Below are 26259 nucleotides of genomic sequence, written 5' to 3' on the forward strand. Positions count from 1 at the left end.
GCGACAGGGGGTAAGGACGTGGCGCGGCCGTCCGGTGAGGTGGTGGCTGGTGGTGGTGGGTGCCGAGTCGGCCGGCACCGGGCGGCGGGGTGCGTACAAAACGCTGCCGTCTCGCCACCGCTAGGTGGCCAATGGAGAGACGACTCGGTGCGATGGGGATGCGTATGCGTGCTGTGGTCACCCGTGTGCATCAACACCGGGCAATGCGTATGCGTGCTGTGGTCACTGACTCGGTGCGATGGGGATGGATGGCGACGACTCGTTTCTATCTTCGTCTCATTCCACATGTACCGTACCATGTATATCTCAGCTGCTTCCTAATCACAAATTGGTAGGTTCCAGTACCATCACTCAGCTGCTACTTTGTGTTTCTAGGAAATCAGAAGAATCTGAATGAGATAAACACATATATTCTTTGTTATCATTAGATAAACACATATTATTCGTATATAAAAAGATTTCTTCTCCTGTTAAAACGGCATGAGGAGACGAATGTTCGCTCCATTATTTCCTTTATTACCTGAGGCAGTTCAGTTTTTGTACCAGTATAATTTTGATCTGACACCTATACACGCATTTTCCTCCAACGCATGCCATACAGATACAGAGCAGTTCAGTGCACTATTGCTTGCACTGTCAGCACCACGCCTCCCGGAACCAGCACGCCCACTCGGAGATCCTCCAGTCAGGTGGCGATCTGGAGCGTCATATGCAGACGTGAGGTGGGATCAGCTTTCCCGGATTCATGATGTTGTTGGGATCCAACGCACCCTTTATTCTTTTCATCGTCCTCAGTGACTCGATGCCCAACTCCTTCTCCAGGTACTGCCAACAAACAAAAATATTCATCATCAATGAAGTGATGATAATACCCGTGACCAATACAGAAATGATGTCTTATCAGAAAATTATGAACAAAACAAGCAAATATGACTTAAAACTTAAAAGCATGAAGGGTATGAAAACTTTCTCCTACAAATGTTAGGCTAGGACCAGATATCCACGGAATTATGTCGTTCAAGTGATATCTGTAACTGTAATAACACATTCGGTCTAATGAAGTGGTTAGCATTCAGCCAGCCATTCTCAATTTTTTTTTCTTATGCCATAGTTTTGAAGAAGGAAAAGAAAAGGGAGCACAACTAAGCTTTTCCATCTATAGGGGGCTGATACTTGCCTTCATTTTCCCTGTGCCAACACCATGCTCTCCTGTGCATGTACCTGCAGTTAGGTACCAGTCATGTTAATATTTTCAACTAGTCCAAGCTCTGATAATTACTGCAAATGGATAAAACAAAGAGACACATGTTATGACTTCTATCTGAGATAACTCTAGATTAGACAGTGCTCGGGGAAAAGAACTCTAGATTAGACAGTTGTTCAAGGCATTTGGTTATTCCTTATCCAGTGACAGCAAGTAAACTCTATAGACAAGAAGTAGGCTATTTATACCTTCCATAGACAGAGCTGTATCAACCATGAAATGGTTTAGTCTCTCTGCTTCCTTTTGTTGGTCGTCTTGACTTGGATCAAACAGGATAATCGTGTGAAAATTTCCATCACCAGCATGAGCAATAACCAGACTGGAACATAAATAATCAGACATCAATGTCTTCATAACCAAAGTTATATTCATGGCTTGCTGAAGTTACTGTAAGATAATGCCATCCCATATAATATCAAACAGCCTTTCTGTCCTATATTTACAATAGTGAAACAGGTGGCCACCCCTTGAAAGTATTGAATGAGAAAATGCATACCAAGTCAATGGTGACGCATCAAGCAGACGCTTTGATGTAGATATGCATTCAGCAAGTCTGGACAGAGGGACGCAAACATCCTACACAAACAGATACAGTAGCATTAGGAAACTCATTACAGATCATGCATTGTTAACTGACAACATGTTCCATGCAAGGTACCACACTCACAATGACTTTTTCGACAATCTACACAGGCATAGGAACAGAGGATAAAAAATTGCCAATGAGAAAACAAGTCCATGCTCCATAGCTAAATATCATTTATACTGGATATGCTACTTATTTGGGATCACAATTTCATGGAGAGAACATAGGGACATGCTGTTAGAGACTTACAACTGAGGAGCAAGCATTAAAGCACATGATACACAACACTAGATGTGGTTCCTGGATATTACAATGGACATATATCTGTAAATTAACCAAGTGGTAAGAGAACAAACCGTGATCATAGCTTCATAATCAGGTTTCATAGCAAAGCCAGCCCAAAGTGCCTCCTTCCTGATCTGCACTTAAAGGGCTCAGTATTGTTACAAATATATTTCGATAATAGATCCATTCCAATGCATGATGGAGGCTAATAAATTATATTTGCAACATTCACGTATGTGCAAGATCATATAGAACCAAAGGGGGATCAATATTCTCTTCAGATTAAACCCTCTACTGACCTTCCATAATTCCGCTTTAGCATCTGGCTCCTCAACAAAAACAAAATCTGATCCATGGTGTTTGTTGGCAATTTTTTGAACCAAGAGAGTTTGTTCAAGAGCATATGCTTCTGGATATTTGCAAGAGGAAGATGTTGGCAAAGAAAAGGAATTAGTCAGTTATTGATCATAGACCGTAACAACAGTTGCAGTTTAATAAGTTCAAAGAAGTTTCTAATGAGCGTTGAGCACAGTCCAGCAGCCAGTAAAATATATTATTATGTTGGCTTTGCCCTGAAGATCATATATCAAAATTGGACATGTATTGTTATCAAATAAACTTCACTTTTCACGATGCCTATCTTGACTGATACCACTCCAATCTTATATTAGATATAATACTGTGAAAGTTGTCTGAACAGCAGTGTACTTGTGCGCAGAGAAAATTTTGTAGTCCCAGAACCTAAACTGCAAAAGTAAACCTTTTCTAATTGATATCCCTAAATACAGAAGCAGTCGCATAGATGCAGCAGTAGTCGTATTATCATTCATTACCCATTAATCAAGTCAAATTCATAATCTGTAAGTAGATGACAGCTACATGCAAACCTCTTATTTATCAGACTACATTCACATGGCACCTTATATTTTCAAACAAACTCATTTGGGAGGGATAAGTACCACCACCATGGATACATAATATAACTGATCACATAGTAAGTTGCATTACCTGTCCCTATGAATTCAAACATCAAGGTCGGCACTTCAGGCAAATTTTTGCCATTTGCCATGTTTATTGCCTTTATCTGAACCTCATCCAACAATTCCACTCTTGAAACCTAGTCATATAGAAAAGAAAACATAAATATTGGCAAGCTGCAAGAGCTTTACAAGATAGACATATATATTGGCAAACTGCAAGAAAACAGAGGCCAGCGCCTGCACATTCACATCGTATGAAACAGGAGACCAAATGTTCCACACTGGAGCATCATGGTCATTGTAATTTATAAAGGAAGAAAATACCAGGGAAAACACAGACCTGTATCCCAGAAAGCATTGTTGCAATAGCAACATCAGCAGCATCCTTAATTGTTTTAAAATTGCACATTGCAACCTGAGATAGTAGGAAATGTATGGTGAGTGCCTCCATAACCAAAATGAAAACATAAAAGATACATAATACAGAGAAAATTGACATCATAAATCTAGCAACCTGTGTTCTGTTATGTATATGCTTGCACAAATTTTTCTCATGAAAGACGACAGTAGTGGTATGTCATAGCATGATGGTGGTCATTCCTTTTAGAAAGAATAGATTTTTTTTCCAAAAAAACAAAAGCATTATACGTTAAGGGTTCCTACATACAACACTACGTTGAGATTCAAGCCTATACAAAGAACTTTGCTGTAGTAGGAAAAGATTGAGTTTCATATTGACTAAATCAAAAGATACTCACCACAGAATGAGATGGAAGCTTTTGGAGTCGTAAAGTCACTTCTGTAATTACACCCAAAGTTCCTTCACTCCCAATGATCAAACGAGCAAGGTCATACCTGACATTCAACAAGGCAGAGGTAAACAAAGTTGCAAAAATCGATGGCAGGTGGCAGGAATAGAACACCATATGTATAGAACACATATATGGATAAAGGACGCACTAAGCATTGAAAATAGTATTCACTTCCAAAAACAAAACAAAAAAGGGTCATTCTAACAATCAGGAGAGTGTCTTGCATACCCAGCTGCACTCTTTCGAGCCCGGGAGCCTGTCTTCACAACATCACCATTTGGCAAAACAGCCTGCATGTACCAAGAAAATTTACTATTTGCATGTGGAACTAATACAAAGTATTTTTTATGTAGGGGAGAAGTACCCGAAGATTAATCACATTATCCCGCATTGTTCCATACCTACAAACTAGGAAGGAAGCCATAAAAGCCATTTAAAAGTTATAATACAGAGCTAGCAAAGTACATGAATTGACATATCAGTCTTATGGTTGTACGTTCTTGAGTGATGCGGGTTTATGGTTCTGATACAGAACCTTGAATATACCCTGAAAATATAAGGATAAATTGGTAATTACCTCACAGCTAATGAACCAGAACAGCGAGTAGCACACATTCCTCCAATGGTGGCCCCAGGCCCTGCAAATCAAATTGTTTTTTTTTTCAGCTAAAGCATGAGTGTTTGGGTTCCATAAGCATGCAAAATTTAACATGACCATCTTCTAAATATGATGAAGGCTCTATGGATCTTTCCACAGAATGATAATGGGAACTAAACATACATTTGAAACCTTCGAAGCAAGTGAAAATGCAGTTACCGACTATGGCTAGATTCTACAAATACTTCATTCAAGAGAAGTACTAACTATTAGCTGAATGAACTTGCACAAATCAATGGGCAACAATGGCTTACCAACTGCAACCAAGTTAAATTAGACGCAATTGCACATCGAGTGATTACATTTAGAAGTTCATAACAGGGTGCCTTGAAAAAATTAATGAAAATTTTGAAAGGCTTTATGAACAAAGAGCAAGGACCTTTCCTGGATCAAGAGGAAAAAATAGGCCATAAGGCTTCAGGTACTCGTTCAGCTCTATCCATCCAACTCCAGGTTCAACAACTACGTCCATATCCTCAACATTCAGGGATTTGATTTTCTGTAAAGAATTTACGCCATGATGAACCACACCACACATTTGAAGAAAGGCAACAAAGTAGAAAGGTCAAGGCTCGAATATCTGAATGCTTCTTAAGCATTAGAATACAGTTCTAACTCATTCACAAATAGATCGTTTTGTAACATCAATAACACCTAGCTATAGCTATATGCTGTACATTATATTGCTTAATTTGTACCTTCATCAAGGTCATGTCGATGCAAACACCACCATGAGGTGCCAGTGTGTGACCCTCAATTGAGGTAGCCCCACCATATGGTACAATTGGAACCTGAACACAAGGAGAGAGAACATAAATTGGATCAATGATGATGATGGAACCTTTATACATAAAATTTTGCTGTGCAAATAAAAAGGCAAAAGACATGCAAAGGGCCCCCTTCTTAATCTTATTGACTGTAGCAACAAAGCCACTAATCAAGCTATGGATTCTCATTTATAGAATACACAGAAATTAGTTTCCCTGTTTACGGAAGCTTAGCTTTTGCATTTCCTAGGAGAAGTTAATTTCTATGTTTGTAGATAGGATAGTGTTGCATTTTATAACAAAAGATACAGTATATCAATTCTAGCATGTAATTCAGTTACACAATTATAACATGTGATTAGTAAGCACTTAGAGCCCCACCAAATACACATATATTTGAAATGGAAAATTAACTAGTTCAAAAGATTATCAATGACACAGTGGATACTGAACTGTCTCTAAGAGTGTCAAAAGTCAAAACATGGTAAAGTATAATGCGGTAATTGTTCAGGATCAGTAAGTATCCAATGATGTCCCGTTAGCATACCTTGTACTTGTTACAGGCCATCACAATCTTTTGTACCTCATCTTGCGAGCTGCAAAATAGAAGACGAAGCATCACTTCATTACGAGAAATAGATCATTCAATTAATACACGCTTGAGATATGGAGCAGATTCAGCTCATCCCAACATCAGGTGCCGATACATGACACTGTAAGATGAGGAAGACAAGTCGACAGCCCATATTTAGGCAAAACACTTGAAACATATAACGTCTCCTACCAGCCCTTGATTTCCACAAATCGATGATCATTGGAGTTCTTAGTAAGCATCATCACCTCGGGAACACGACGACATCAGGCACGTTGATTGCCTTGTGGAAGCTGTTTTGTGGCGTGCCATGGAAGCTCCTCTCTTCGTAGTCCAAAGTCATGTTGTCCTGCCATTAAGCCATACACTCAACCATCAGCGAGAAAACATCAAATACTTGGCATCCACACATCATGGCCATCACTGCGCACAGGTCAAATGCAGCGGCGGCCATCCGATCACCAAACTCACCCCGAGGAAGGACGCGAGCTCGTCGATGAACTCCTGCGGCACGAGCTTCCGCTCTCCACGAACCACCAGATCGGTGCTGTCCTTGCCGCCGACCCTGAGCCAGACAGACAGAGCACGCCGGGTCAGGTGAGGTCAACCCCAGCTGAGCGAGTAACGGAACACAAGCACACTCTGTGACGGGGTTAGATGAGGCGGGCACCGGTGGTGGTCTAGGCCGGAGTCGCAGAGCGCGACGGTTGCTCCCCCGGCGGCGGCGGCGGCGGCAGCGGCGGCGAGGAAGGAGAGGAAATGCGGGAGGCGGCGGGCGGAGGAGGGGGTAGGGGACGGGGCGTGGGACTGGGTGGAGAGCGGTTGGCGGAGGGAGGAGATGGGGAGCAGCGGCAGCGCGCGGCGGGGGCGGGAGAGGCGGAGGAGGGAGGTGGCCATGGCGGAGCGGAGTGGAGGACTGGAGGCACGGAGTTGTTTGCCAAGCTTCGGAGTGGAACAGAGTAGAAGAGGCAAGGAGAGGAGGGACGGCCGGCCAGAGTTGGAGCAGCGCGGATTGAAAAAAGCAACAACTTTTCCAGCCTCGATCGTCTCTGGTACGCTGGTTATCTGAGAGCGTGCATTTCGTGCGACGATTGACTAGTGAACAAAACCAGATATTAATTAAGTTGTGTCAATAAATTATCATCAACAGCGTTTGTAGTCCAACGGTTAGGATAATTGCCTTCCAAGCAATAGACCCGGGTTCGACTCCCGGCAAACGCATCTTTTTGCATTTTTTAGCCTTTATAAGGCAGACACGATCAAAACGAACAAGATCACACGATCACCTTTTCAAAAAGAAAAATCCTGTCGATCATCTTTTCCATTTTTAACATTTATAAGGCGAACACTTTACCCATGACAAAACGAATGGGATCACTTAAAATTTTTGCATCCTTTTCCATTTTTAGCGTTTATATTGTGAACACGATCACTTTCTCCATTTTTAGCCTTTATAAGGCCAACACGATCAAAACGAACGGGATCACACTATCACTTTTTCCATTTTTAGCATTTATAAGGTGGACATGATCACTTTTCTTATTTTTAGGGGGTGTTTAGTTCCTCTTTTATCTGAAGAAATCCTAAGTTTTGATTCATTATTTTAACCATGCAAAAATTTTAACAAAATGATTGTCATTCTCTATTTTGGATTTTGGCCTTAAGAGACAAAAAAAAACTTAAAAAAGCCTCAAGAGGCCATAATAAAGGCAATAAATTCTGTAATTTTGATGAAACTAAACATAATCTTGAAAAATTTGCATTTCATCATTCCAAAGTACTTGGTTTTTTGCATTTTACAATCCATGGAAACTAAATAGACCCTTAATAATGACGACAAAAACGAATGGGATCATTATTTTTCCATTTTAGCATTTATTATAAGGCGAACACTATCACTTTTTCCTTTTTTCAATGGTGACAAAAAACAAACGGGGTCACACGATCACTTTTTCTATTTTAAGCATTTATAAGCTGAAACACGATCATTTTTCTTTTTTCTAGTGATAAAAAACGAACAAGAACATTTAAAATGTTTGGATTTCATGAGAACATGATCACTTTTTCCTCTTTTTTTTTATAACTAGCAAACCGCATGTGTTGCAATAGGAGAAAAAATAAATATCCATGAACAACGAAGATATAAATGATACATATTATTTGTCTCACCATTTATAATAAAATTTAAAATTTATTTTGTTATGATCATACCGTATATATAGTATAAGTTAATGTTAATACCAATAGGAAAAAAAACTGAGTGTGGATGGTCCTTACCTAGCGTGCGGACGCCCAACCAAATGATGACGCGTGGACGAGTACAACCGGCTCGCTCGACCTCCGCCCTCCGGGCGTCCCTATTTGCCGGCTAATTGGCTCGGCTTATCGCGACTGACCATGTGCGCGCTCGGCTCCAAGCACTCACATAAATCGGGCCTCATCTACCGCTGCTGCCGCTGCTTCTGAGTCATCCACCAAGTCACCAACAACGCCGACATCGCGTAGCCACCACCGTCCGACGGCTCTGCCAGCCGCCGCTCCTGAGTCATTCATCAAGTCGACAACAATGCCGACACCGTATAGCCACGGCCGGTCGACACCGCCGGCCAATATGAAAATTCAGATAAGAACTAATCATATAATTCAGGTACCTGGCGGGGCGGTAGTCCGGCTGTCACTGACGAAGTGCAGACTTAATTGTTTCCAATCTACTCCTCTATTTTCATCTTTCTGCGACAGTCATCCTGACTATCGAGTGAGAAGCTCCTGCATTGCCTGCTTGCCAGCCAGATGGTACTCGGAGTACGCACACAGGTAGCATCATTGCAGCAACATGGTAGCAATGCAAGCCATGTAACATGGGATCACACAGTCATCGTCTACGAGTACATCGCTCTAGCAGTCTAGCAGGCGGAACGAGCAGGTGGTCTTGTTAAAGCAGAGATTTAGATAGACACCAATCGGCTAGCCGGTCGGCCAGCACACAACCACGCACACGATCTTCTTCTTCTCGGACGGGATACAACGAGAGGACCATGGTGGCTAGAGAATCGAAGCCATCAGAAGTGTCGGCGGTCGGCGGTGTTGGACGGTGGTGGCTGCGCGGTGTCAGCGTTGTTGGCGACTTGGTGTACGACTCAGGAGCAGTGGCGGCGGATGAGGCCCGGCTTGCGTGAGCAGTTGGAGCCGAGTGCGCAAATGCAGTAACGATGAGCTGAGCCAATTAGCTAGCAGATGCCAAAAGCAAAACCAAACCAAACCATGCTCATCCGCGTCATCTGGTTGGGCATCCACACAACGCTAGGTAAGGACCATCCGTACCCAATTTTTTTCCTAACAATACGACAATCTATCTTTTATATCACACACACACCTAAAGGTTGTAAAATCATCATCTAACCGGTGACACCAAATCTCGATCATCCTTACGTATTCATGCCCGATACGAATCATTATCCACTCAAAACAATCGCATCTACATCCTACACAATTCCAATACAAAGATCAGATACATGTATCCACGCCTACTATAAAGTCCTCGCAGCTCATATGTCTGCGATCGAGTATGTTCAACCTACGAAATTATGATCCCAATGTAGCGCACACACATACATCTAGTTTACTATAAAACTTTGTATCTGATTGACTTTTTCTCAAATTGCAAAACACATAAACAATTGGGTGTAGATATGTTATAACTTAATTTTCATTCTACGATGTGTTTTTGGATATATTATAAACTAGGAGGATTCCCGCGCGTTGCCGCGGGTACGAAGGAGGAGTATAAGTATATAACTCTTTTATTAGTATAATCGTAGATATTGTATTTATAGTGGATGATGTGTCTTGTTGATGTGGATATCATAATTCTTGTGCTAGTGAACCTTAATGCAAATGTTAGTAGATTGATGAGGTGGACACCTTACATGTCAAGATAAATTGATAGTGGACTCTGAGGTGGATGCCTTGCATTTTAAGATAAATAGATAGTGGGTTGATAGTGGATTGCTGAGGTGGACGCCTTGTATGTCAAAAGAATTAGATAGTGGAGTTTTGCTTTATAAGGCCAGTCTCAATGCATAGTTTCATGACACAGTTACCAAGACTATAAACTAGGTAATCGAGCCACAAGAGTTTCATGAGGATGAAACTCCTCTCTCATCTAATGAAACTCCTTCATTTAAAGACCCTGCCAAGTCAGCAATTTTGCTTATGCGGTACCCTATTTAATGTGCATGACACTCTTATGAAACATGCATTGAGACTAGCCTAAGAGTTATAGATTTCTTTATATCATGTGTTGCTATCATTAAATATCGAGTTCTATGATCTTCGAGGAGTCATATAAAAATCTATGCTTTAATATATGATTAAAGTCTTGTCAACGTGCCAAGAATTAGTATGTCCACTCATACTACTAAAAAAACTTAACGGAGACAGTTGTTTCGGTTTTCCGAGGTAGGCAAAGCAATCAACTATGTCAAAATACTTGTGTTAATGTAGATCTATGGAGGTGGTTACTTTGTTCACCTTGATTAATTTAGTAATGGACCGTTAGTTAATTTAAAAAATAGAAAACCCCGAGCGAGCGAGCCCAACCGAGCCCGCCGCCTCTATGGTACCGCTCGGATCCGCCGTTGCTCAGGTCTATCTCTTTGGATCAGCAAGGAGACCAAGGCCTTGTTTAGTTCCCAAATTTTTCTATTTTCGGATATTGTAGCACTTTCATTTTTATTTGACAAATATTGTCCAATCATGAACTAACTAAGCTCAAAAGATTCATCTCGCGATTTACATGTAAATTGTGCAATTAGTTTTTATTTTCATCTATATTTAATCCTCCATACATGTGCCACAAAATTCGATATGATAGAGAATCTTGATTTTTTTGGTTTTTGGGTGAACTAAACAAGGCCTTGTTTACTTCTAAATTTTTGCAAAATAGGAATAGTAGCACTTTTGTTTGTATTTGACAAATATTGTCCAATCATGGACTAACTAAGCTCAAAAGATTTGTCTCGCAAATTACAGATAAACTATCATGATTTATATTTTTGTAAAATGGACACTATAGCACGTTCGTTTGTATTTACAGACAAATTGTCCATTTTGCCAAAAAAATGGAACTAAACAAGGCCTAAATGTAGGATCTGCTTAGATATACCAGGACCACTTGTTAGCTTTAGGTTAAAACTATTTTTCTATAGTGCACTTAGTTGGATTAAAAAATGTTAATATTTTTGTCCACAAATGATAAAAAGTATAAACTAATATGTTATGCAGACTATAATATTATTTAGGATAAATTATGTGTGGTCCTAAACTTTGTCCTCAAACTCTTATATTTTATTTTTAGTCTATGAATTTGTCTTTGCGTTTGATCTAGATCCTAAACTTTCAAAATACTAGGTCCTCAAACTTGTCTCATCACGTAGTCCAAGTCATTGATCTTGTCATTGTGTGTCATTAGATCTAGATAGATTCAATCTAATCTGCATCATGACACCACATGCCATAGTTGTCGGATCTGCATCTCATTCTTGACCTCCCCGTGGAACTTGTAGCAAAGCAATTGTTCGTCTGCCTCTTCCACCTAAAGAGTGTTAGTTGACCTTGCCTTTATCTACTGACGACGTCATGACATTTGATATGTAGGATGGTAAATGCATAAATCGGGGATGACGAGTTGGCGACTATAATGCCATGCCATATTAGATTGCAACACAGGGAGATGAAGAGAGCGTGGAGATAGAATTAGAAGGGAGGAAAAACATGTAGATAGAACACAAGAGAACAACACATGGGTTAATCAAATCTCGTTTGGATCTAGATCGGTATGACAAGTTGAAGGACTTTAAAAATATTTTTTAAGAGTTTTAGACTTTTCATGTATCTCAAAATACATTTTGAGTTCGGTAATCTGGGCGACACCATAGAGACAAGTCCAAGTAACTCAAGATGCACTTTGAGATTTGAAGACTTGAGTGACATGATGAAATAAGTCCTTAAACCGCCTCTATAAAAATTATAGAGGGAGGATGTGGTAATAGCCTAGTTAATAAAACTCAAAAACATTTCATCGGCACGCCAAAAAAAAAAGTGAGAGAAAAACGAACAAAAAAGCGTGGGCCTTTCGATCGTGCTAGCAAGCATTTTTGTTTGTTTTCCATTCCATCCGACGAGGCGACCAGCGGGGAGGCCAGCCGCCGTCCCGCGTTATCCCGAATCCAAACCTCTCCCTCCCCTCCCCTCCCCTCCCTGGCTCGCTCTCAGCGCCAGCGGCATCCGACCCCTCTCCTGCGCGCCCACTAGGGTTTATCTCCAGCGAGGCCGCGCCAATGGCGCTCGCGCGCCCGTCCTCCGCGCTCCTCTCCTGCTCCTCCTCCGCCTGCATCCGCCGCCTCAACCCGCTCCTCCTCTCCGCCTGCCGCCGCCCGGCGTGGGCCCCGCGCCGCGCCGCCCGCAGGTTCTGCGCAGGTAGCGGCTGCTGGCTCGTCTAGCTTGTTAATTAATTAATTCTGCGCCCGAGAATGGCTCGTCAGCTGACTGGATTGCTTGGGGGTCTGCTCCGTTGCAGCGATTGCCTCCGAGACGGATGTGTTCACCTCCCCGGAGATCGCGAAGTCGTTCGACTTCACCAACGAGGAGCGCATCTACAAGTGGTAATTCCGCGTGTCTCTGAGCAACTTTTGCTCACTCTTTTGTTTTTGGATTCGTTCGAGTACCTTGCAGACGATTTGGGTGCTCCTCTGTCAATTTCTCATGAGCTGCGGTTGAAAGGGCAAGTCAGTAGGCATTTGAATTTAATTGAAGTCCTGATGTGCCAGTGCATTGTCAGTTTTTCCCAGAAGGCACTTCGATTTTATTTTTCATATTTGTGAATTGGCAATGACATCTTGTTAGTTAACCAGTATTGGTACATTGATAGCTAATAGCTTGCTGGGAGCATTAAGTCCTGATGTGCCAGTGCATTGTCAGTTTTTCCCAGAAGGCACTTCGATTTTATTTTTCATATTTGTGAATTGGCAATGACATCTTGTTAGTTAACCAGTATTGGTACATTGATAGCTAATAGCTTGCTGGGAGCATTATATGCTTGAATCTAATTTCTGCTGCACTGCTATTAGCAGTATGTCAAGTGTTAACTGGTACTTTGGAAACATGTAGCTTAGTAGGATGGCAAAATGTAAATCAATATACTTTGGATGGCAGTATCACCTGTTTTTTTTATTAGAAGGAGAAGGAAATAGTACTTGAACATTGCTCCACAAACATTTATGAGTTTGATTTTTGCTTGCTGCCTATACTTCCTGTTTCAGTCAAGTATGAAATCATGATGTAATGCACTATAGTCGTTTCTGTGCTTCAACAAACTTTCCTTATACACGATGCTCTATTAGGTGGGAATCTCAGGGATTCTTTAAGCCTAACTTTGACCGCGGAGGAGATCCATTTGTCATCCCGATGCCACCACCAAATGTTACCGGATCACTACATATGGGCCATGCTATGTTTGTCACCCTTGAGGTTGGATGATTAAATTCTAATGCTACCTTACTTATTCTGGTGACTAAATATATTCTGCAAACTGATTTCTTTCAATGAACCATGAAATGAGTTACATACACTAGATAGTAATAATGTGAACACTAGTCAATATTAGCTTTATTAAGCATTAACGATTTATGAAGTCTGTCTAATACCAATCTCTAAAAGTGCTGTGAACTGTCATATAATAGTCAACCTGTTTAAGTTCATTAATTTACTTTAGAATCCTATATAATCTTTGTATAAAAACATCCTTATAGCATCATGTACTATGCAAACTGATAAACCTCAAATTTGCTTCCTTCCGTTTTTGTTTGGCTTTATGCTATTTTTCTTACTAAAATAATCGGCATTTCTTTAAGTGACTCAGGATATAATGGTTAGATATTTCCGAATGAAAGGGAGACCTGCACTCTGGATACCTGGCACTGACCATGCTGGGATTGCGACTCAGGTCTGTAGATCTTGTCGCATGTTTGATAGAAACTCAATTTGTATTCAATGAATATTTGTGTATTTTCCCTTTTAACCTTTCACATTTATGTTTCAGTTGGTTGTGGAAAAGATGCTGGCCGCTGAAGGTGTCAAGAGGACAGATATGACACGAGAGGAGTTCACCAAAAAAGTTTGGGAGTGGAAAGAGAAGTAAGTCTTTTTTTTTCTTTTAATCTAGACCAATTTGTGACTTCTTTATTATACAACATAAAACTACTGGCGCTGCTGATCAGCAACCCTTACCTTCAATTAGTTCTGGTTGTTTACTCATCTCTTTCTCTCTTTCTCTCCCTATACCTCTCAGGTCTCAAATTATGTTAGGTTTCTTAAAAATAATAATATCATTAGGATTTCCAGTAATTCTGTTTCGATCAATTAGCAACTATTTTTTAGTTATTTCAGACCAATTATTATGATGGTTTCATTAGTTTCATAAGAACTTTCATGGATAAGGGCTTTGATTCTTTTTAAAGATGGATTGTCTCAAAACCAATGCGTTCTCATTCTAAAAACTGTTTCCCTTTCAGATATGGGGGCACTATCACTAATCAGATTAGGCGATTGGGTGCATCTTGTGATTGGAGTCGTGAACGTTTCACTCTTGATGAACAATTGAGTCGTAAGTGTTGCTGGCGGTGCTGTTTGTATTTAGTACTTCTCCATATTAATGAGTCATTAACTTAGCCGAAAGCTACTAGCTTGTTTCCTGATTCAAAGGATTTCATATCTATAGTTGTTTGCTGCCTATCTTCTACTGAAATTATCATAGTGATGAGGCAACTGGTTGCATGATGCATCCCTTGTGTTACTCACTTGCATATAGTCAGGAGCATGATGGTGTGGGGTATTCCTTTACTGCCTACAAATGCCTTTTCTTCTTTCTTTCATGAATGGGAACAAAGTACTCTGACCTTCTGTTCTATCTGCTAGATCTGAAGTTTCTTTGTGTGATTATGGACATTGGGCACTGGTAGACTTTTCCCAGTGTTCTAAAAGAAGCTTTACTATGTCATACACAAGGAACAAGTTCTTCCGCATGTAACCGTTTGATTGCTATTCAGGCTGCATAGTGGGGCTGGTTAGGCTGTATAATCAGTTAATTATTACCAGGTGGATGACTAAACGAACACTGATCATTGGTTTGTAGGACCTTGCTTTGACCTAGATTTTGCAGAAGAAGCATTGATAGGCTTTATTGTCATTGTATGATTTTAAAACTACAGTGTTGGTAGGTTGAGTGTTGCACCAAAAGAGTTAGGGGATCCTTTGGCATACTTAGGTTTTACTGGATCTGTTGTGTTTACTCCTTTCTGTGTGGTGCTGTTAATCTAGTGTTCTGTTTCCTTTTCCTCTCCTTTTTTTTTGCCCTTAGGGACATTGCACAGGACTGTCCTATCTACTTATACAATGATACACTGCTCACATATTTGAAAAAAAAGCTGAGTGTCGGGGAGATGGTTATTTCTAGTTCTGTACAATTAATGCGTTGGTGTGGTTCTATTTTGCAGGTGCAGTTGTTGAAGCATTTGTTAGACTCCATGATAAAGGGCTTATATATCAAGGTAGAATAATTTATTATAGCTGCTCTACTACAAAAGAGATAGTGTGTGTGTGTGTGTGTGTGTGTGTGTGTGTGCATGATCTTGAGCAGATATTTGTGCTGAGTGTAGTATACTTTTTTTTTAATTACTATATTCTCCTATTCCTTGAAAACTTATTAAGTATTTTCATTACTTAATACTTATAAATAAAGCACATTACAAGTGCTTGGGGACATTCTCCATTGAACGTGTTCCCGTGCCCTTTGCACCTTACATTGAGGATAATGAACTAGCGTATCACAGGATTACAGACAAGGACTTAGAATGGTTGCTTGTCTTGCCTGCTTGGAGAGTTTATCAGTGACTTTGTTTGTTTCCCTCCTAATATTGATGACTGAGTGTTGCATCTCTAGAGCGATTCCCGCAATTTCAGCAAGGCTTTGTCTTGAAGACCAATGCCCCTGGTTGTGGCACAAAGACTTTTGTTGAGCAATTGCAGCCACCACCTCATTGTCAGTGAGGAATTTGATCATCTGGTAGGCTCAGTGCAGCAGCCAACTTGGCTCCCAATAACAGTGTCTGGGCTTCTGCCTCCAATGGACACAGGCCATGTGGGATTGCAACCTGAAAAGGATGCACTAAATAGGCTAGCACAGTGAAGTGAGAATGAATATGCCAATTCTGGTTTGAGTTTGTTGAGGAATCTGCTGTACAGCTACAGAAGCATCACAAAACATTGTTGGCCAATGATGTACCTGTAAAGGAGCATTCTGAAGATCATATCTTGTTTTTTTTTTCCATTTTTCAACTACTGTTTTTCCTTTTTTAAAAAAGAAAAAAAGTCTAGGATTTTATTTTATAATTGCTTAATAGACAAAGCACAGAGATGGGGCACAAGATTCCACTTGTGCTTGTTTGACTACACTTCAATCCACCCCAATCCACATGGGTTGGATGGATTGGAGTGCAGCCAGACAAGCCGTCACTTTTTTTTCTCTTATGTTCTTCTGTTGTACTACTGTCAGGGTGTTCGAGGGTGTGCAGCAAGGAGATTAGTTTGATTATTTGGATTAGGCTTGCTAAGAGATTAGATTAAGTTAGGGTCTTAGGGATAAGGTCAGTTAGAGATAGGGTTGAGTTTGTTAGCATCTTGTACTATGCTTGGCTATAAATATGGCCAACACATCTCTTATGGAATGAAACTAGGATTAAGAAAGAAAAGCTGTCTTCTTACTCGGCCATGTGCAGAGACCCCCCTGGCTGGCCTCTTCTCTTCCCTTAACCCCAGCCACCACTATAACAACTACATAATTTCCTCATTCATTATTTCTTCTTGTCTATATTAACATGCTCTGTACTAGAGCATAAATATTGTCCTATTTCTTCTATTCAGAAGAAGTAGGAGCTACATCCAGATTCCCTGAAACTTGCATCCTAAAACGATTTGTTACTGCATGTCACTAGCATTGGTGCATTTTACAGAAAGTGGCTTATGTGTTATGTGTGAGGTCTTGCAAATATTTTGCACTTTACAGCATCCATATCCAGTCTAAACATTGTCACATGATGGTCATATTTGTTGACTGAAAGTTCAGACTTCAGAGCAACTATCTCCACCAAATGGAGACTCAATGAAAAGAAGGAACCATTTGTTCCTTGCAACGTAATAAACATGCATTAATCTGATAAAAGACATGCTATTGGCAGTTTGTACTGTACCTGCGTTATCTTAAGTGTCACGTATGGTCCCTTATTTTATGCTTGGGTGTCATGTTGAGGATGGTCATGCTTATTATTCCTATTTTTCTTTTGGCAAGCAGCGCTCTTGTTGGATAGAAATTTAGGAATGCTTATTCTTTTGATTTGAATCCTATGATTTTATCTTGAGTGCTGCACTAGTTTTACCTTAAGTCACTTATATAAATATTGGTTAATATATATATTTTTTTCATTCACAGGATCTTATTTGGTCAATTGGTCTCCTAACCTGCAAACTGCAGTATCTGATTTAGTACGTGAAAAATGTTTGCCTTCTTTTCAATTAGTTAAACATATATCTGTGATATTAGCGCAAACTTAAACAAAAGGAAATTCAATAACAGTACACAGAATGCTGCAAAGCCTCAGCACATCATCACAGTTTTGCATATGGAAACTCAAGATTTGATTCTCACATGTTTTTTTTTCTAATCAGGAAGTAGAATACTCTGAAGAACCTGGAAATTTGTACTTCATCAAGTACCGGGTTGCTGGCGGAACCAGGTACTGTTCACTATGCCGTCTATGTTGCATTGAGACATTTCATTATTCCTTATTTGATTGTCAATGGACATTTCATTATTGATTTCGTCTATGTTGCCACCAGATTCTTGTTTCCATCATGTTATATTCAATTTTTCATTTTCTGGAGAATGACTGCATGATGTACAACTAACCTTTTATTATCTGATAATATGAGAAATCAAGCAACATTATTGACACTGTATATTGACGAAAATTGCTTACAAATATTTCATTTATACTTGGTGCAGAGATGATTTTATGACTATTGCGACCACAAGACCTGAAACTCTATTTGCTGATGTTGCAATTGCTGTTAACCCACAGGTACGAGTTCTCCAGTGTTGTGCAGTAACGTTTTCTTGCATTCTGTTATAACTATGTCAAGTTATTTATTTCTCAAACAACTAGTTTAGTAGAAATCTTATCTCTAGTATGTCAATTGGCAATACAGGATAAGCGTTATGCCCAATATGTTGGCAAATTGGCTATTGTACCGTTGACATGTGGGAGGCATGTACCTATTATTGCTGACCGGGTAAGCACGAAACTGAATATCCTTTATGTTTGAAGCAATTTCACAAAGGGCATTGCAACATGAATCAAATATAGCCACAAGATGCCAAAAACAACTCATTAACATGGTTCCATTGCTCTCTTATTTTATGCAATTGCTGTTATTTGAAGTCAAGAAAGTGCTACTGATGCTTTCTACTTCACTGGTTCTGTAGCTAAGTTCTGACTTATGCCAAATTGCCGATCATTCCATTCCTAGTTTGGATGACGTCTGCAACTCTGCATGAAGTCTTTGACTCTTTGGCTCTTTGTTTGGTCTGCTCGTTTGCATGCTTTATATAAATGCTTCATCCTTATATGTTCTTGTTTAGTAATCTGCATGCTCATGGCTTCATGCTTATGTACTATCATTTGTGTTAGAGTTCTGAATGCCTAATTCCAATATTATGTTTGGAAATTCAGTCAAATAGATCTAGAGATAGAAAAGAGTGCTTAAGGGAGGTACTGTGGCCTTCTTTGGGCTTTAAGAGATAAATAATTTCTTTAGAAGTTCCCTTTCATGTCTTCTATGAGTTGCACGATTCCTGTTAAATGTAACTACTGATTCTATGATTTACAGTATGTTGATCCAGAATTCGGGACTGGGGTGCTGAAGATTAGCCCTGGACATGATCATAATGATTATCATATTGCTCGAAAGCTTGGGCTGCCAATTCTTAATGTTATGAACAAAGATGGTACACTAAATGATGTTGCTGGAATATACAGGTATGTATTTCTCTCTCTCTCCAAACTCAGGTGAACAGACCTATAGTTTTCTTATCTGTGATTTTTTTGTTAGTTCACATTTTTTCTGTGCAATTTCTTCTTTATGTTCATGCTGCATCATTTACAAAGACACTGTATTTTGGCTACTTATAGGCCCATATATGCTTTTTTTTTCTGAAGACCATATATGCTTCTTTTATGTGGCTGCTAGGGTTGAGGGAGTGCCGGCTGAAGGAGTGAACAGTACCCGCGCTACAGTAGCCGCGGGTACTGTTCGCAGGGAGGCGGCTGAGAGAGCGAGAGAGGAGTCTAGGGTTTTGGGCGCTAGGAACGCCAGCCGCGGGGCTCTGCCCACTGCCGACAAGAGAGAAGGGATTTCCTTCTAATATCTTGCTTGATTAGATTGATACATCTCCTCTCCTTATATAGAGAGGTTTACTTGACCCCTAAGCAAGCGACCTTTATCTCTATTTAACCCTAACACTAATGGGCTTTGGCACCAGCCCAGGCCCAAACAGCTTCTCTGTCATATAGTTTTAAGATGCCTTCTATTTAATGGCACTGGATGAAACAACTAAATAATGACCTTCTTAACATAACCTACAGGACTTTGTATTCTAGAAAGTTTGAGAGAGAGTGAGGCACCCTATTTGTGGCTTTGACCTTTTGTACAAAACTACAAAAGCTGTAATTATTCTGATGCATGTGGAAAAGGAAGTGCTATATTTTTGCAGAAATCCTTTCTATGGCTTTGCACATCACATGTTTCTGGTACTATCTTTCTTCTCCTTTTTTCAGTGGTATGGATCGATTTGAGGCCCGAGAAAAGTTGTGGTCTGACCTTGTTGAGACTAACTTGGCAGTAAAGAAAGAACTTTATACACTTCGAGTCCCTAGGTCTCAACGGGGTGGTGAAGTGTGATCCCTTTCCTGTTCTTAGTGATATTTTTTGTTGTTGATATTTTCCACAGGGTTTGATGGACCTACTTCTGTTTGATCCTAGGTGATTGAGCCTTTGATTAGTAAGCAATGGTTTGTTACGATGGAGCCATTGGCTGAAAAGGCTCTCCATGCTGTTGAAAATGGGCAATTAACCATTCTTCCGGAGAGATTTGAGAAGGTACTGCATGAATGCACTTTACCCTTTAGAGGAAGAGGGAGAGGTTTAAGCTTGTATGATTATAAACTGGCAAAATCAGGGCTGTTGAATGTATTTTTACAGAAACTATTGCCTTTTGCTTTTTTGGTGTGCTTCTTCTGCAGATATATAATCATTGGCTAACAAACATAAAGGATTGGTGTATAAGTAGACAATTGTGGTGGGGTCATCGTATACCAGTTTGGTATATTGTTGGAAAGAAATGTGAAGAAGACTATATTGTTGCTAGAACTGAAGAGGAGGCACTTGCAAAAGCTCAGGAAAAATATGGAAAATCAGTTGAAATATATCAAGACCCTGATGTTCTTGATACTTGGTTCTCAAGGTCTGTCTTCCTCTGCGAATTTTGTGGTCCCATTTTTTTTTCTGTGTTATGTATTAGTTTATTGCCTGATTATATTTTTTATTTGTGCGGTTTTTTGGGGGGGGGGGGGTGCAAGAATTTTTAAGTAGAAGTCCTATTTTTGGGACTAAGCATCAGCTTTATAAACACATTTCTTGTAAATTTTAAAGTTTTGTTTGGGTTTTCCTTGAATAACAGTAAATGTTTCATGGCCTGCATATTTTGAACTACTTGCACTGTGGAGTATGCCTTCTCTCCTTTCTCTGCAGTATGTAACTGATCGACATGGAGCTGATCTAAAAGATGGGAGCCTCACCTGCTAGATGCTAAGTTCGTTTAGCCCTGCCTTGTATCAGGGCTGTCAACAAACCAAGCTTGAGTGAGCCCAGGGTCGAGCTCATCACACTGTGTAGTCAAGCTCGAGCAAGCCCATAGTGGCTGAGCTTATCCAGCTTGAGCTCGGCTTGAACAAAGCTCAAGCTCGGTTCACTGAAGCTGTGAGGAAGAGGAGTGAGTTCTCAAAGGAATCATTAGAGTTCGAAAAAGACAACGATCAAAATTCAAAATCCGCTCCAGTGGACAAATCGAGAAGAAAGGAGCAAGAGGAGAAGAAAATAGTCATGAGTCATGATGATTCTAGGGAGTGTGCATGGCAGTCTGGTACATCTTCAGCAAAGGAGGAGATGACAAAGGTAACTTTCAGACAAGGAGTGGCAGAGATGAAGGGGAAGGTTGGTGCTTCCTCACCACTCAGGCCTCGGTCTTGATGAGGTCAACATGGGGAGTGGCATCACAAGGTTCTCTCAGACTCGGAGGATGGAATTTGTGGGTTTGCTTGGGTCGTAGTTGGTCCTTGGGCCAAAAGACTCTTTGGTGCATGAAAACAAGATAGAGAGAAAATGCAGGGACAAGCCTAATCAAGCTACTCATTAAAAGCTTGTCAGCCTGGTAAAAGATCGAGGTTAGCTCATTTCTTAGTTGACCTGAGCTCGAAATGTGCATTTGACGTGTCGAGTTCGAGTAGCTTGTGAGCCTTGAGCTTCTTTGACAGCCTACCTTGTAGGTTGGGCTCTAGGTCTTGACTGGCCTTGCACCTATCCCTTTTTATACATACTTCTTACATGTACTAAAGTTAAATGTTCTTAGATCCTCTGTGCCTTTGTGGCTTGCTCCTTTTGCTGGCCTCTTGAACGCTGCGTTTTGCCCCCTTTTCTCTGATCTTTTACTTTTGCTTGTATTTTGGTGGTTCGCCTGCCCCTTCTTTTCTGTTGAAATATATAAGTATAAAAAACATAGTTGGCTCCATGCCAATTTTTGTTACCTGTCAAAATAAAAACTACTATAGTTTCTGTTATTTCAATTGCTGCTATTTGTCCTGCAGTGCTCTGTGGCCTTTCAGCACACTTGGTTGGCCTGATCTTTCCAAGGAGGATTATAAGCATTTTTATCCTTCAACTGTTCTGGAGACAGGGTATGTTAGTTTCGGCAACAGTTTGATTTACCTTTTCTTCTTTCTGTGGATTAATACTTGTGCAAGTTTCTGTTCTTTACATTGATGCCTGACTCTTTCCTTCACAGCCATGACATTTTGTTCTTCTGGGTTGCACGAATGGTCATGATGGGAATTGAGTTTACAGGATCAGTACCATTTTCTTATGTCTATCTTCATGGCCTTATCCGGGACGCTGAGGTGAGATGAGGCAGAGTGTATGTTTTGTTGTTCAGGGGCCAATAATCAAGGCTAACCTTTTCTTGTGGTGCAAAAGCAACATGGTCAAACTTCTAAATAAGATTATGAAAAAGGCATAGGTATTTTTTGGAATCATGTTAGTGACAGTTTGATTTGAGGAATGGAGTGGTCCATCGCCTTCTCACTCACTTTTTTTGTTTGGTTTGTGGAACGGAGTGGATTGATCCACCACCACCTCACCTCTCACAAGCTAATAATTAGTATAACCACAAGGAATGGAGTCATTCCACCAAATTTCATGGGATGAACTCATGATACACCACCTCATGTAGGATGGGTGGTTCCTCAAATTAATTGCCCCCTAAATGATATCATTACCCTATTACTAGGATCTACTGTTTGCTGTGACCATTGCCTGTTTGCCACATGCTGCCCACCTCTCAGGATCCATCGAAAGGGTACAACTTTACAAGGGATGCGTTTTTGTGTGGGCCTCATGTTTTTTCTACTTGTAGGCTGTAGATGATCCATAGCAGCTGGCCACTTGTTATATCTTCATCACTACAGATTTGAGGTCATAAAGCAAAAAATCTTTTACATGTTGGGGGCAGCGATTCTCATTATCTAATTTATCCTGATGAACATGTTAGATCTATTGGGTAGGCCCTTGTGGAATCTGTTTGATATGGTCCTAGCTTTAACATTCATCTGAGATGCTAAATTACAATGTACTTCCCAGGGTCGAAAAATGTCGAAGACATTGGGGAATGTCATTGATCCCCTAGATACCATCAAAGATTATGGCACAGATGCTTTGAGATTTACACTATCTTTGGGCACTGCAGGGCAGGTTTGTTTTTTCATACAGTATTTATTATTTTGTTATTTGTTGTGCAATTAAATTTGTATGTTGTTAATACACCTTTTTTTTTTTTTTCTTTTTTTACTTCAGGACCTCAATCTCTCTATAGAAAGGTTGACATCAAATAAGGCTTTCACAAACAAGCTGTGGAACGCAGGCAAATTTTTGTTGCAGAATTTGCCTGATAAAAGTGATGTCTCGGCATGGGATGTCTTGTTAGCAAATAAGGTTGCTCACTGAACTTCAAATTGCACATAATACACACTAAATTTGTGTTTTAAGTTTTAAGCTGTTCCTAATACATTTGCATCTCTTTGTCCAGTTCGACTCAGAAGCATCACTCCAGAAACTGCCATTGCCAGAATGCTGGGTGGTAAGTCCGTTAATACGTTATATCATTTGGCTTTGTGCAGTTTGTTGATCACAAGAATAAACTATAATCCAGGTTACAGGACTACATGAACTCATTGATAAGGTCAGCAGAAGCTATGACAAGTTTTTTTTTGGAGATGCTGCTAGAGAAATATATGATTTCTTCTGGGGGGATTTTGCTGATTGGTAAGATTATGGAAAATCCTAAAATGAACTAGATTCCTTAGAACCATTCGATATTTATGGCTTGATCTAATAGTGTAGTACTTTTAACTCATTGACAATGATGAGGATAGAGGGATCTGGGAAAAAGAACATCACTCCCTGTAAAAAAGGGAGCTTAACATTATTTCCATTGGTGTCCATTTCTTATTACATGGACATGCTCCAACAAGTTTTCTGGTTCCATCGGTAGATGAGAACTATATACTCCCATCTGTTTCAAATTGTAAGTCGTTCAAGTTTAGTCCTAAGTCAAACTTGTCAAACTTTGAAGTTTATAGAAAAATGCATTAACATATACAATATCAAATAAATGCACTATTAAAATATGTTTCATGGTGTATCTAATAAATCTTGTTTGGCAATGATGAGGATAGAGAGAATTAAATTTGCTAACTTTTGTCTGCATTACGTGGTAGGAGCAGGGAGCTGATAGTAATTCATGAACTAAACCTTATATGTGGTTTGATACAAGAACATCTGCCTGTCTCGATTCCTTTTTCCTAGTTATTAACATCGTTCAAGTCTTGCTCATTTTTGTGCATGTAGAATCCTTTCAGTGCTTTATGCATCTCATGTCGCTGCTCTTTAGGAATGAACAGAAACAAGGTTTAGCTTTTGACTAGAATAACATACGTTCTACCAGCCACTGGATTTGAACTACAACCAGGGGAATTAAGCTTCGTATTTTGTACACTAAGAATTCATCAATTAATTGTCATTCAGGTATATTGAAGCTAGCAAAACACGGCTTTACCACTCAAGTGACAAGTTCGCTGCTGCTACAGCCCAGAGCGTTCTGGTGTATGTGTTTGAAAACATACTGAAGTTATTGCATCCCTTCATGCCATTTGTGACTGAAGAATTATGGCAGGTATTGGTACATAACTGCTGATTATTACTTCAATAAATCTATCACGCCCCTCATCAGCATCATCAGTAGAATATTATTATTGTTCTTATTTCAGGCATTTCCATACAGAAAACAAGCACTTATGGTTACTCCCTGGCCTACCACTGGCCTTCCTAAGGATTTGAGGTCCATCAAAAGGTTCCAGAATTTGCAATCATTGGTAAAACTTTGCACTTTAGTTTTACAATCTCACTTGAGAGATGCTACAGTTCATGGTAGCCATTTTATTTGACTGCCAATGCGATGACAGATAAGAGGAATCAGAAATGTTCGAGCAGAATATTCTGTTGAGCCAGCTAAACGGATATCAGCTTCTGTTGTTGCTACTGCAGATGTCCTGGAATATGTATCGGTAAGTTTGCATGTCCATTTTGTTTGACAGTTAATTGCATGATCCTTTTGATGGTGCGATTTTTCAAGGAGTTTGAAGCAAACGTATATTTTGATAGCACTAGGTTCATCACAGAATGTATTTTCACAGTATACCTATTTTGTCATATACCTCTAGTCTCAAGAAAAAATCTTTAATCATTCTTTTTAATGTTCCCTTCTTTTTCATAACAACTTGGAATTTTACACCTGCAGAAGGAGAAGCAGGTCCTAGCTTTACTTTCAAAGCTTGACGTTCAGAATGTAAATTTTACTGAATCAGCACCAGGTGCGTCCTTTGTGCGTGTTCAAACGTATCATTTCTTTGTGCAGTTTGCCAACAACTATCTGTATCCTAAATTGGCAGGTGATGCAAACCAGTCGGTTCACATTGTTGCTGATGAGGGTTTGGAGGCCTATCTACCTTTGGCTGATATGGTTGACGTGTCTGAAGAGGTTAAGCGGCTCTCCAAGCGCCTCTCTAAGATGCAATCAGAGTATGATGCTCTTGTTGCACGCCTCAATTCCCCTAGTGTACGTGCCTATTTCTGCTTGGTTCACTGAGATATTTATACCGTTCAAGGCACATCTTTCCTCTTTTAATGGTGTATACTTCTTTCGTGGTCCAGTTTGTAGAAAAGGCCCCTGAAGATATTGTTCGTGGAGTTCGTGAAAAAGCGTCTGAGGCAGACGAGAAGATCTCTCTAACTAAGAATCGTCTTGCTTTTCTCCAATCAACCATCTCCACTTAAATACAGCGTGATGCCATTTTGATCGATGATGGAACGCAGGACAAAACTGATCGTTGGTTGATAGTTTCTGGTTAAACCATCTCATAGATTGACTTCCTCAAAAATGATGTAGATTGCCATTACCAACGAAGTTCTGTCGTGTAGCAAGGCGTATATTTCTGACTTATGGCTTTAGAGCCTTCTCAGAATGCCCTAGTTGAGATAAATTTTGCTTGGCTGTAACATTTTTTTTTTATGTTTGATTCTGTATTTTTTCTCTCCACCGCATATATTCCACAACAATGTTTTTGCCAAACTTGTACGGGTTCATATTATATTATGATCCCTTAAAGATAGTTTTGTAAGATGGATGCACATCTATTATTAAAATAATTATATATTTTTTAAAATGAGTGCCCGTTTATATTACTCTGTACTGATGTCATTGCTGTGCGGCAGTGAGATAAATCTTCATTGTTTGACCCGTTCTGCTTGTGCCTGACCTT

The 26259-nt window shown here is 40.0% G+C and overlaps 2 protein-coding genes and 1 non-coding gene across 4 annotated transcripts; 2 read left to right on the forward strand and 1 right to left on the reverse strand.

Moving 5' to 3' along the window:
• Nucleotides 395-6965, reverse strand: LOC8081157 (D-lactate dehydrogenase [cytochrome], mitochondrial). Its single transcript, XM_021453870.1, has 18 exons — nt 6615-6965; nt 6416-6509; nt 6193-6293; nt 5900-5948; nt 5284-5376; nt 4970-5084; nt 4505-4565; nt 4292-4328; nt 4156-4217; nt 3874-3970; nt 3456-3530; nt 3144-3252; nt 2435-2544; nt 2207-2269; nt 1761-1840; nt 1453-1583; nt 1178-1221; nt 395-825 (listed from the first exon to the last, which is right to left on the reverse strand). The coding sequence occupies exons 1-18, from the start codon at nt 6839-6841 to the stop codon at nt 706-708; spliced, it is 1668 nt and encodes a 555-aa protein (XP_021309545.1). The 5' UTR covers nt 6842-6965; the 3' UTR covers nt 395-705.
• Nucleotides 7094-7165, forward strand: TRNAG-UCC. Its single transcript has one exon. It is a non-coding gene; the product is annotated as a tRNA-Gly (tRNA).
• LOC8081158 (valine--tRNA ligase, chloroplastic/mitochondrial 2) lies at nt 12138-26179 on the forward strand. Of its 2 annotated transcripts, XM_021454324.1 has the most exons (27): nt 12138-12421; nt 12522-12606; nt 13345-13471; nt 13863-13946; nt 14043-14137; nt 14515-14606; nt 15496-15549; nt 17487-17539; nt 17723-17790; nt 18060-18135; nt 18263-18346; nt 18944-19092; nt 19891-20008; nt 20096-20212; nt 20356-20576; nt 21976-22065; nt 22173-22284; nt 23024-23134; nt 23237-23374; nt 23469-23519; nt 23592-23704; nt 24467-24614; nt 24709-24813; nt 24904-25005; nt 25239-25311; nt 25390-25556; nt 25652-26179. In XM_021454324.1, exons 1-27 carry the CDS (start codon nt 12283-12285, stop codon nt 25772-25774), a joined length of 2895 nt encoding a protein of 964 aa, XP_021309999.1. In that variant the 5' UTR covers nt 12138-12282; the 3' UTR covers nt 25775-26179. The 2 variants fall into 2 exon arrangements, with proteins under 2 accessions (XP_021309999.1, XP_021310000.1); XM_021454325.1 differs by lacking the exons at nt 12138-12421; nt 12522-12606 and having other exon boundaries at nt 13855-13946.

This window comes from Sorghum bicolor, chromosome 2, assembly GCF_000003195.3.
Source record: "Sorghum bicolor cultivar BTx623 chromosome 2, Sorghum_bicolor_NCBIv3, whole genome shotgun sequence".
NCBI classification, from domain to species: domain Eukaryota; kingdom Viridiplantae; phylum Streptophyta; class Magnoliopsida; order Poales; family Poaceae; genus Sorghum; species Sorghum bicolor.